General features: G+C 33.6%; 2 protein-coding genes across 2 annotated transcripts; one reads left to right on the top strand and one right to left on the bottom strand.

Annotated features, from left to right (window-relative positions):
- Positions 1–501: 501 nt before the first annotated feature.
- On the top strand, positions 502–4478 carry LOC106664614 (DTW domain-containing protein 1). Its single transcript, XM_014390509.1, has 6 exons — positions 502–604; positions 2076–2261; positions 2321–2458; positions 2523–2578; positions 4007–4092; positions 4171–4478. The coding sequence occupies exons 2-6, from the start codon at positions 2076–2078 to the stop codon at positions 4434–4436; spliced, it is 732 nt and encodes a 243-aa protein (XP_014245995.1). The 5' UTR covers positions 502–604; the 3' UTR covers positions 4437–4478.
- A 231-nt stretch (positions 4479–4709) lies between these two features.
- LOC106664612 (E3 ubiquitin-protein ligase UHRF1-like) lies at positions 4710–11133 on the bottom strand. The gene is made up of 11 exons (XM_014390508.2): positions 10806–11133; positions 8101–8265; positions 8006–8041; positions 7804–7949; positions 7390–7742; positions 6951–7137; positions 6410–6853; positions 6201–6344; positions 5983–6139; positions 5036–5263; positions 4710–4979 (listed from the first exon to the last, which is right to left on the bottom strand). Exons 1-11 carry the CDS (start codon positions 11100–11102, stop codon positions 4734–4736), a joined length of 2403 nt encoding a protein of 800 aa, XP_014245994.1. The 5' UTR covers positions 11103–11133; the 3' UTR covers positions 4710–4733.
- Between the last annotated feature and the right edge of the window lie 307 nt (positions 11134–11440).

The following is an 11440-nucleotide window of genomic DNA, read 5'->3' as shown; positions in this document are numbered from 1 at the left end:
ATATTTTAAATAATAAACCGCCAAATAGTAGATTGGCACAATATTATAAAGTACACACTGAAGAATTTTATTCCAAAACATTGTACAGGAACTGCTCTAAATGTTTCTTAGATATTTCAGAACAGTCCCGATATTAAATTTTCGGTATCTTTGGTATTTGTATAAAGTTTTGAAACATCTCAACGCACTACACAATCCGAATGAGAAGGTTTTTGTGATATGAGACACTCCTGAGCAGATCGAGGCTGCCAAACCTAGGGAATAAACTTGGTCAGGGCGGTCCTGGTGACTAGGGGGTAAAGAACTAGGGGTGACTATGGAAGTGTGGATACGGACTACGGAGGATTGGAAATCCCCAAGGAGGTTACCCATGAAGCATAGCATTTTTATGTTTTGCTGTTTATTAGATATTTTTAAAGGAAAATATAACATATACCTAAATAAAAAAATTAAACTGGTTAAAACAATTTTATCAAAAATGTTGCTATGGGAACAATGAAGAAAAATTCAATTCAGTACCTCACGGCTCACGGGTTGTAGGAAGTTAACACCGCTGTTACCCGCATGTTTTCAATCTTCTACAGTACAAATAACATTGTGACAGGTGAAATATTGAAATTATTATCCTACTGATTTACATATTTTCTTTTAAAAAAATATTTAACTGTACAAATGTGCGGTGATTAGTGACCGTTAGTCTATGATTATTCGGAAATCGTTAAATGCGGTCAGACCGCATCTCACGATTTCCGAATAAATATTTCACTGTACACTAATAAATATGTCAATAGGTAAATTGACCTCCCACTCTTACATGTCTGTGTACAAAATGTAGCTTTTGAGAGTATCAACAGACTCCTGAGATATAAAGAAATAAAACCAGACCTAAGAAGGAGCCGCCACAACATTCTATAAAAACTATCTGTCTTACAAAATGAGAGAAAAGCTCAACTTTGATAAACCCTTCCTAGTGGACATAGACAATCAAGACATTTGGAAAAAAGGAGGTATGAAGTTTCAAGAAAGGCGTACTCTGATGGATAAAAGGGCCAAACATCACCGTACCGAAGCCCCTTGGACTAACCCCAACAATTTTCCAAGCTGAAGTCCATGCAATACAACTCTGTGCATAAAGAGTTAATTAAGTTCACAATGAGTTAATAAAGAAAAAAATATGAAAGGTGCACAGATATACATACTCTCAGGCAGCCGTAAAGTCCTACCCGTCCTATCAGGGGTATAGCAGCCCCTTTCCTTGCAAGGGCGTCTGCTTTTTTGTTGCCTTCTACTCCCGCATGTCCTGGGATCCAACAGAGGCTGACTTTCTTTGCATGCCTAATTTTTTAAGTTTAATTTTGCAATTCAGCACCATCTTTTAGCTAATGATGTTTGAACTTAGTGCTTTGATAGCTGCTTGGCTATCTGACAGGTGGTTGGTGCCTTAAGGAGGTATTTTTCTCTTTCCCGTTCTTTTTTTTGTACTTAAGTTTATTTGGAAATTATGATTAAACTCAGACATCCTGTTCATGTCTTTCTTGGGGCCATGAGTATCGGATGGTCTTTCGTTAAACTGGTGCTGTCTTTCCATTTCAGTTTTATTTTTATTGGAGGTTTCTATTTAACAATGCAAATTAGTTTTATGTGCTGTCCTCATTATCATGTGGTGGAGGGTGATTAATCCCATATCTTCAGTATACCAGCGACATGTTCTCATCCCAACCATTATAGATACATGCAAGTCTGTATTTTTGTAAGCTCTCTTCATTTTATTTGTTCTACTTTATTGGCTAAGGCCTCATCATCATGGTGTACATCCAGAACAGGGTTTTCCAATCTGCATCTCCAATTTTCCCATGATATTCTTCTGTACACCATTAAAGCTCATGACACTTTCTTGATAATGGAGGAGACGATATGTTCCTTAAATGCCAGGGTTTTGTCTAATGTAGTGCCTGGATGGATATTAGGCCTCTTTCTTTATTTCTATCATAGTATTATTTCATTTTATCTGCCTCATGTGATCCAATTTTCCAAGTATCGTTATAAGTGTAATTGTTTTTTTTTTTTTTTTACAGATGGCCACACCTTCAGTAGATGACACAAGGCCATTTGAGGGGTTGAAGATATCCGAAAACTGGCGAAAGCTCCAGACCCTTGATGATAGAAGTGTATGTGAAAGATGCAACAAGTCTAGAAAATACTTTTGCTACACCTGCTACCTCCCTGTAGCCGAAATAAAAAACGACGTCCCTAAGATCAAGGTTTTAATCAAATTATTAATTGTAGTTTCGATATTTTCAACTTGTTATTTTATTTTAAGCTTCCTTTAAAAGTAGATGTGATAAAACATTGCAAGGAAATCGATGGGAAAAGCACTGCCATCCATGCTGCTGTCATCTGCCCAGAAGATGTCACCATTTATACATATCCGGCAATACCAAATTATGATCCTGAAAAAGTGTGTAGCCAATTGTAAAACAAGTAATTAATTATTATTTTAATTATTTCTATTAATTTTTTAGACCTTATTGGTTTTTCCTGGTAAGGAAGCAAAATCTTTGGATCACTGGATGTCCAGGTTGTGAAATTTTATTATTTTTCGTTAAAAAAAAATTATTATCCTAAATTGATAGATCAGTGAAAGAGAGTGAGGATCAGATAAATGGTCATCGGATAAACAGGCATTCTTTATAGGTCCAGAATGGGAAATAAATATTTTAAATACAAAAGTGTGTAGACTTTATAAAGGGGCTTTTTATGGATGAGTCAAGACATAAAATGGTCCGGACCGACAGTGGCTTCTGTATCTAAAACTTAAAACTAATGTTCACTGATGCACAAAATAAATGCATCACCCTTAAATTTTAATGTATTTAGGTTAGGAAGTCACCCACAATACATGCTCTATGGGGCCTGGCATTAAAGGGCTTCTCCTCTAAATATATATATTTTTTCTTTGAATTTCCTTGTTCATTTTCATTCCTTTGTTCAGTCATGCATTTGTTGAAATTAAATTCATGGTTCATATATGTATGTTTAGACATCCATCCAGTTCTGGATTCATTTCTACAATCTAACATACTATTCTTGTATGAAGGCTGTAGGGTTTCAGTTTTCACCTACATACACATTATCCAGTTATTACATGGAATTCTATATATCACATGTGATTGATAATAAATATGTATGTTTCTGGGGCCTATAATGTTTAACTTCGACTTTTGTAAATTTTTAGATGGACCATCTCTCCAATATAAATCTTAATTTGTATCTGAAAAAATGTATTTGTAGCCATTATTGTGGTATTAAAACTTCTATTTTGTTTTATTTAGACCCTGAAGACATATAACGAAACTTTGGAACTTTTGTGGAGTTTTCTCCATCCATTGAATATTTACCTGATCCTCACTATTGTTAGTGTTATTTTTCTTCATTAGGTTGTTTTATGAATTTTTAAAAAAATCTTATTATTTATTACATTCCGCAGGCATAGACAACCAAAAACCACAATTTCATGAAAATATTTATTATTTTACATAGATCGATTTTAGGATCCTGCCCGCTCCCTATCTTCAGCCATTTTAAATCAAAAGCTAAACAAAACATCAAATTTTTTTAAAAACTTGTTTAATAATTTATTAATACAAATAAGGTAATGTCCAATTTTACATGGAACACTAAAGGTTACAATTTACAACTTGGCTATGATATTTCAATTGCTGCTGTTGTTTGGTTATCTCCTATGGAATATAATATATAAGATAAAAAAATGAATCATTTTTCATATTTGATCATTTATCTGATTTTAATGTTTTTCCCTAACTTTATTATGAATCAATTATATTATAAAAACTAATTAGCAGTATCTCTTATCTGACCTTACAACAGAAGGTTCATAAAAAGAGGAAATTATAACCAAAACGTTTGATTATGAAACAAATATTTTAATAATTAATTAAATGTTGCTATGGCCTCTAAATAATATTTGTTTTTTAATTGTGTTTAGGACTGAAGTAACATTTGAGAAAGTCATTTTCATTGACTCGACATGGAATCAGTGCAAAGGCATTTATAAAGATGCAAGAATTAAACGTAAAGTTAAACATAATTAATTTCATGTACTACTGCCATTCTTGCTCTCCCAAAACCGATAATTGTTTCCTTTTACAGGGTTGCCTTGTGTAGTTCTAAGAAACCGTATAACACAATTTTGGCGGCATCAAAATGGAAGCCCGCGCTGGTATTTGTCCACGATCGAGGCTATCCACCAGTTTTTCTTTGAGTATTGGTTACTGGTTAATAAAAATGAGCAGCTGAAATCAACATATAATGGAGAATATGACAACCTATTGTTCTTTTTTAGATTTATGTATGATATGATTCATACACTTTATAATCATGAAACATTAAAATCATACAAACGACCTTTGGAATAATGTGAATTAGATTTTTATGAAATATAATTTATTAACACGTTTTTTTAAATAATTGAGTTCACACTCTCACATGAAACAATAAAGTCAAAACCAAGTTTTGTTTTAATTTAAAAAGGTTTGTCCTTACAATATTTTAAAACAAAAACAACATAAAAATATAAAAATTACAACTAGAAAAAGAAATTCATTTTTGAATGCATGCATTCTTGAAATTTTAAAAATTTAAGACTTATTAGCATATTTGCAAATTGAATATGATAGAAAGATTTCATGTATCATGAGAAGAAAAGAACATTCTCATCTAGCAGCAGTATATCCTGGGAAAAGCGCGCTGAGGATGTCCTGCAGTGTTGTGTTCTCAACCATTTCAAACTTCTTCCCAAGGTCCTCTCTGCAGGCAGGGCATGAAAAGACTTCAGCGGAAAATGACCTTTTCAAGCACATAGAACAAATATTGTGACCGCAGGGCGTAGTTATTGGCACGTGGACCAATTCTTGACAACAAATGCACATGAACTGCTCCTCAGTTTTCTCTAGGAATACCTTACAAAAACAAAATGAATTAATTATATAAAACAAGAGATTTCTTTTTGTAATACCTTTTTTCCATAAGAGAGAAACTCCATTAAGCTTTGCCAGTGCTTTCTATTCTGAGCATCTTTTGTGATATTGTCTTTGATGCCAGTTTCAAGTTTATAAGCAACAACCTTCTGCTTCTTAAGACTTGGTTCTTTACTCAAATCTTTTGTGAGGTACCTTTTTAACTTGTTTTCCGGTTTATTTTCTTTATCCTTATTTTCCATAGCTGCTAAATAACCTTCTGGATACTGAAAATTTTAAAAATAAATAACTACCTTTTTTTTTTTAAGTTTGGTTTTTGAAATGTTTAATATATATATTTTTTAAGGCAATACTTTTTATTCAAATTCAACACAATCATTACAATCATCGTTCTGGTATGACTACACTCTCACTTTTGAAGCATGTTGTAAAGTGTTGGGGTTTTTTTTGGAATCGAAACAGTGACACTGGTCTTTGTATCACTTCATGAACGTTACTGTGAAGACAGTTTTTTAATTTAACCTTTTTCCTAATTTTTTAACAATTTTTTGAGAGAAAAAAATCAATCTTTCAGTAGTGTCTTTACAAATCTGTACCATAACAAATGTGTTAAATTGTTAGTATGACCAATTTTTTTACTCATGAATAATCTATATCTCAGAATGGTCAAGAGGATGAAAAAAAAAATTCAACTGTTATCTGCCAAGCTTTCGACCTATTTTAAGGTCATCATCAGGGCAAAACAATTTAAAGAAAATTAAAAATTTACAAATTGACATAATAGTTAATGAGTTTTTATTATATTGTTTTAAATTTCTTTGAAGACAGACTCAATCCAAATTGCCAAGGAGTGTTAACAATTGAATTTTTGCATTCAGACCAAGATCCATATTATTAGAGAATAATATTTTAAAATTCAGAAAGTGAAAGATAGAAGATAGAAAATTTTTTTTGTATGTTTATTAACAACTGGTTTGCTGTATACCATTATTTCAAGACCAAGTGATGCAATTCTCTTCTTGCCCTCCTTTGTCCATGGAGCAGGGGATGGGTCGTCCCTTCTCAATAAATAGCGCCAAACTTGGAATCCAGACTTGCCTTTTTCTGGGTAATATTTCACCACTTTATAAATGCCGTCATATCTAAAATTAAATTGTCCATTTTGTATTACTTTTTGTGAGACGTACATTAATAAGATCTCACCTATTTCCTTCCTCAGGGGCATATTTTGAATGCTTAGAAAGTTTGAAATTTCTAACTACTCTAACTGGCTTTCCTCCCTTCCAATTTTTCGCTTCTGCTCCTTTTTTTGCATCTAGCGGTATGTTACAATTCATCGCCAATGCCCTGAAATTAATTTATTTAAGCCAAAATAACAAACAAAATAGTTCTAGAGGGATGAAAATACGGACTTATTCATTCTAGTAAGAGTTTGGTCACAGCTTTGTTCGGCTGTTCTCTTGTTACCGGACAAATCTCTTCCTCCTGACCCTGTGTACATAAACTCCTCTCCGTTATCAATATCATCTTCATAACCGCCGCTCAAAACAATGCTGTATGCACCGTCACTCTCCCTTCCGTGTATACCAGCCACATGAGGACGGTGAACACCTGCTTCCGAAACCTGAACTCTAAATTTCCAAATTGTCCCCACTTCAATACCAGGAATTTCACCGAAATGATTTGGTGGCACGAGAGTGCATTCTTTTGTCCTGCCGACACATGCCATCCCTTTGCCCCAATCTCTGGTCGTGTTCGAATTTGCTGATGCCATTTTTGCCTTCTTCTTTGATTCTTTCAGCTTTTCACCAGCTTTTACAATCTCAGTGTCGTCGTTCTTACACTCGGCGCAATACCTGTTTAAAACATAATATAAATTTGAATCTAAATTAAAAAACATTTTACATAAAAATAAATCAAATAAAAACAATTAAAAATTTAAAAAAAGCTTACCATTCATCGACATCTGGGACTGCGCTCAATGGTGGATTCAAACACCAAATATGATAAGACATATCACATTCATCACAGACTATTTGTTTTCCTGGGTCATTCTTTTTGCCACAATGAGCACAACCACATTCTTTGCACTTTTTCCTTACATTGTCCCCACATGAAGTACAAAAAGGGGCGTGCTTGCCTGTAAAAGTTGTATGTTAATTAAGAAAATGCAAAATTTAATTCGAAATATACAAAAATATGTTGAAAAAAGGGGAAGGATTTTGGGAGGGTGCCTATAATGTATCAAACAAGTACTATTTCATAATCAAAAATTTAAGTTGAAAATCTTCGATCTTTCCAGTACATTGTTATGTTATTAATTTGTGTAGGTTGTACATATAAAACAATAAAGATTTGTTATAGTAGTAAATTGAAAAAAAGACATATTTACGTTTTTGCTTAACATCAGTTTGCATGAGCATTAATTCATCTTCAGATCTTTCAGAAATTTTTTTAAGTTCTTCTATCTTCATTATTTCATCGACAAAAGCAACTATGCTGTCGTCCAAGCGAGTGTTTTCAGTTCCGACTAATAAAGTGCCTTTAATGGTCAGTTTCTTCCTGTTATTTTCAACAATGGTTTTAACCTCCATGTCATACCAGTAGCCTCTGTCCTTCGGCTCTTCAATGTTATAATTCACCATTATAAGGTCACCGACTTTTACATCGGATGAATGGATAGTCGTTCTGGCAATCGGCCTGATATCTTTCAGACTGACACTTATTGTTCCTTCATTATCATAGCTGAAATTGGACAAATTAATGAGAATCTCCTAAATTAATTTAAATGTCACAAGTTACTTACAGTCTAAATGCAACTTTATAAAGCAATCCATCATCATTTTCTTCCAGTTGTGTATCAACCTTGTTTAAATCTTTGTAAATTCCGATCACTTTGGCCTCGAACCAAGCTCCGTAACGGAAATCCTTGACGTCAACATAATCTCCGATCTAATTAAACAACTTGATTATAAATAATGAAAATAGAAGATAAAAAAATGCCATACTTTAAAATATTCACTTTCACAAGGAGGTCCTTCTTCCTGGAATGCACAACAAAAATCATAAGTGTCTTTCCAAATTACAAAACTGCTTAACATACTTCAATTGCATATGGCTTTTCCTCATTTTTGCATAATTTACTAGGTTCGTCTGCTTGTTTATTTTCCTCTTTTGGTGGCTCTGGTAAAGGGTCAACCTTTACCATAAGTTGTATGACATCATTTACATTTATGTTGTAGTCAAATAATTTGTACTCGTCTTCAAGCTGAAAAAAAATTAGATACACACATGTACATAAGCATATACATTACTGCATATATATTGTATTATACATTTCAATAATACATTACACCAGCAATTTTTTTCCTTTTACAACAGTATTTATTTGAACATACAACTAGTAAAATTGTCGATGTGTATAATTGGAAAGAAGTAATTAAAACAAAATCTGGTAATTTAAAGGGAAAAAAAGCCCTTATGCAAAGAAAGTTCATGTCCAAAAACTAGAGCCATGAGCAGGACTCGAACCCACAACTTCTGGATTAGTACCCGGTACTCTACCACTCGAGATATTGTGACTTGGGTCTGGGAAGTCGGAACATTACACAACAATGAGGAACATTATCGAATTTTCCGTATCAACTTTCTTTGCATAAAAATTAATATATGCTAGAACAACTGATGAAAACAACTAATAAAAATAATTGTAATGGGTGATGGTCCTCCTACATCAATAATATTCCCCATTGCTAATTCATGCATCATTGTGCAGCTGTGGGATGCCAAGTTGTTTGAACAAAAGTGAAAAAAAGGAGGAAAAAATTAAATAGTTGTCAGTTGAGATGAGGACATAGTGTCTTGAAGACTGAAGTAATGACTGCCCAAAGATCACGATGTCAATGTCATTTTAATCTCCTAAAAGGATTATTGGGAATAATATGATGTTAAGGTTAAGACTATGGAATTGGGTTGTAATGAGGATTTGTGGAAATTTGTGTTAAGGAGACACCTTTCACAAAATGAATGTTATTAAGGTCATTATGGTTGTATAACGGGATATGTAAAAGGAAGCATTTACTATTTTTGGAAGATTTTGGAATGGGAAATCTGTATATGATGGTAGTTGGAATGTTTGGTTGAACACCGTAGTTCACTGTGTCCAAATGGACTTGAAATATTGTATATAAGTCACTTGTCAGTTCCTGCTTTTTTGGTCATCTATATGGATTCCAATAAATGGTTCAGTATATGTATGTCGATGTACAACCCAACATAGCGGAAGTGGTTATCTATAGGCTCATAGTCATGATAGTTTTAAAAGTTTTCAGTATTATAAGTATTGACCACTTTTTCACTTACAAACACTCTGGATCAAAGTTTGGTCTTGAAGAAGAAAACAAATTTAATACCTACTGCAAAGCTTTCGACCTATTTTAAGGTCAACGACCTTAAATATGTCTACAGATTGACAAATATAAAAAACTTAAATACATAAGATGTTTGCAATGTACATGAAGGGATCGCAGGTTTTTGTACAATGTAACCCATGTCCGCTGTATCCAATACAACTTTTCCAACATACATGTATACTATATCCGATATGTAGCAATTCGAGTGGATGTGTTGCAGAAGATGGAGAATAACCCAAACAGAATGTATTTTCATATATATGTATTGAATGAAACAAAAAATCTCCTTTAATCCATACAAAATTCCTTATACATTCATATTATTATAATTATGGGGTATATTATAATTTTTTTTGCATATTTTCTACATTTGTAAAGAATTCAGTGATTTTCTTCTGAGACTAATAACGAACCAGAGCCCCAGAATTTGCGTGTTGTACACTGTAACCAATATTTCACCCCCCCACCCAGAAAAGTGTACGCTCTAAACTGTGTATACATTGTAAGCGGTGTTAATGTAATTTTTCCTATACCATTTTATGGTGCTGGAGGTTTTGTATGCTTTAACCAGCTGTACGCTCTATCCGGTTTAGGCTATAGACTATAAAAACAAATGTATGGTGATTAGTGACGTTAGTCGATTATTATACGGAAATCGTGAGACCAGACCGCATCTCACGATTTCCGAATAACTATAAATAGATTTTAATGCCCAATTGATTTTATTAGTGACCGGTTTCAACCCACTAGGTCATTCTCCATGTCCTACAATCAACATTTCTGCCAATTTTAAACAATTTTATACAAAAAAAAATATATCAATCTCTTAAACAGAAAATTAAAGCTGAGGCCCACAACACCCCACCGCTATATCGGATTCTATCTGGTGTCCTAAACCATATCCACTGTATGTCAATCTGTCGCCCTGATGCTGAACTTAAAATAGGTCAAAAGTTTGGCAGTAACAACTAAATTTGCTTTCTTTGTCAAGACCACACCTTGTTCCAGAATGTTCGTATGACAGTTAAATCAAGATTGTTAATTAGGTTACAATTCATAGACAAAACTGATTTACGCAAAAAAACTTATAATAAAAAACAGGCGAGAATTCTTCAAAAAATAGCGCGTAGTACTTAATAATAATAATAATTATTATTATCATTAATAATACTAAGACTGAAGCATTTGGTTATAGTATATATTATTACAAGGTCATGCAAAGTTTTTTTTCTTAAACTTTTAGACGTTTGAATTAATTCCAGAAATATTCAATAAAACTCAACTGGTGTACAAGTTCTAACACTTCAAATTATATATATGTACATATATATAAAAAAGCCATAAATATTTGAGTGATTTGTTAGCATTATTGACATTTAGAAAGTAAATAAATCACCTGTTTTCCCCTGTAGAAGAGCCTTTGCTTGTCCACTTTGACATCGAGCTCTTTTTCCACGATCCCTTTGAATTCGTGGACGGTGGTGAGCTTGGAAATGGTCACGGTCACGTTTTTCTTGCCATCGATCGTCCTCACCTGGACGTACATGGTTGGAGTAAGGGTGTCGAATGAAGAAATCCACTGGCCCTGGCGACCGACGAACGACAACCACGGCCATTTGGCGCGGGAGTGGAGACGCGTCGTTGGCGGGAAAACGGGCCCGCGCCCAACGGCCGACCACGCTCCTAGCCTCATCGGGACGTCATTCGATCATCACTTCTAAAACGTCACCAAGACGAAATTGGTGAATTACACTCTGACGACATACAATGACAGGCAAACAATTCCACCCGCTTTTAATATAACTTTATTTGTATATTGTGATATTAACCAAAGTTTTTTAACGTTTAATAAGTCTGAGTCTTTGTCTAAAAAAGTAAAAAAAATATATATAAATTGCTAAGGAAAATGAAAAATTAAAAAAAGACGGACAGATAAAATTTGTTTTAGATTTTTAATTAACATTTCGATATTGCATATTTTCTCCTGTTGCCTTAATAACGTCTCGAAGACGCCTCGGCATACTTTCTACC

The sequence above is a fragment of the Cimex lectularius genome, unplaced genomic scaffold (assembly GCF_000648675.2).
Source record: "Cimex lectularius strain Harlan isolate CLEC.00 unplaced genomic scaffold, Clec_2.1 scaffold301, whole genome shotgun sequence".
Classification (NCBI taxonomy): domain Eukaryota; kingdom Metazoa; phylum Arthropoda; class Insecta; order Hemiptera; family Cimicidae; genus Cimex; species Cimex lectularius.
This window is presented reverse-complemented; position numbering and strand designations above follow the sequence as displayed.

Coding starts and splice junctions, on each gene's coding strand:
- LOC106664614 (XM_014390509.1), top strand. CDS start 2,076: ATGGCCACACCTTCAGTAGATGACACAAGGCCATTTGAGGGGTTGAAG. Junction 2,262..2,320: donor ACGACGTCCCTAAGATCAAG/GTTTTAATCAAA, acceptor TTTTATTTTAAG/CTTCCTTTAAAAGTAGATGT. Junction 2,459..2,522: donor CAAATTATGATCCTGAAAAA/GTGTGTAGCCAA, acceptor TTAATTTTTTAG/ACCTTATTGGTTTTTCCTGG.
- LOC106664612 (XM_014390508.2), bottom strand. CDS start 11,102: ATGAGGCTAGGAGCGTGGTCGGCCGTTGGGCGCGGGCCCGTTTTCCCG. Junction 7,950..8,005: donor GTGAAAGTGAATATTTTAAA/GTATGGCATTTT, acceptor TTGTTTAATTAG/ATCGGAGATTATGTTGACGT. Junction 7,743..7,803: donor TATAAAGTTGCATTTAGACT/GTAAGTAACTTG, acceptor GTCCAATTTCAG/CTATGATAATGAAGGAACAA.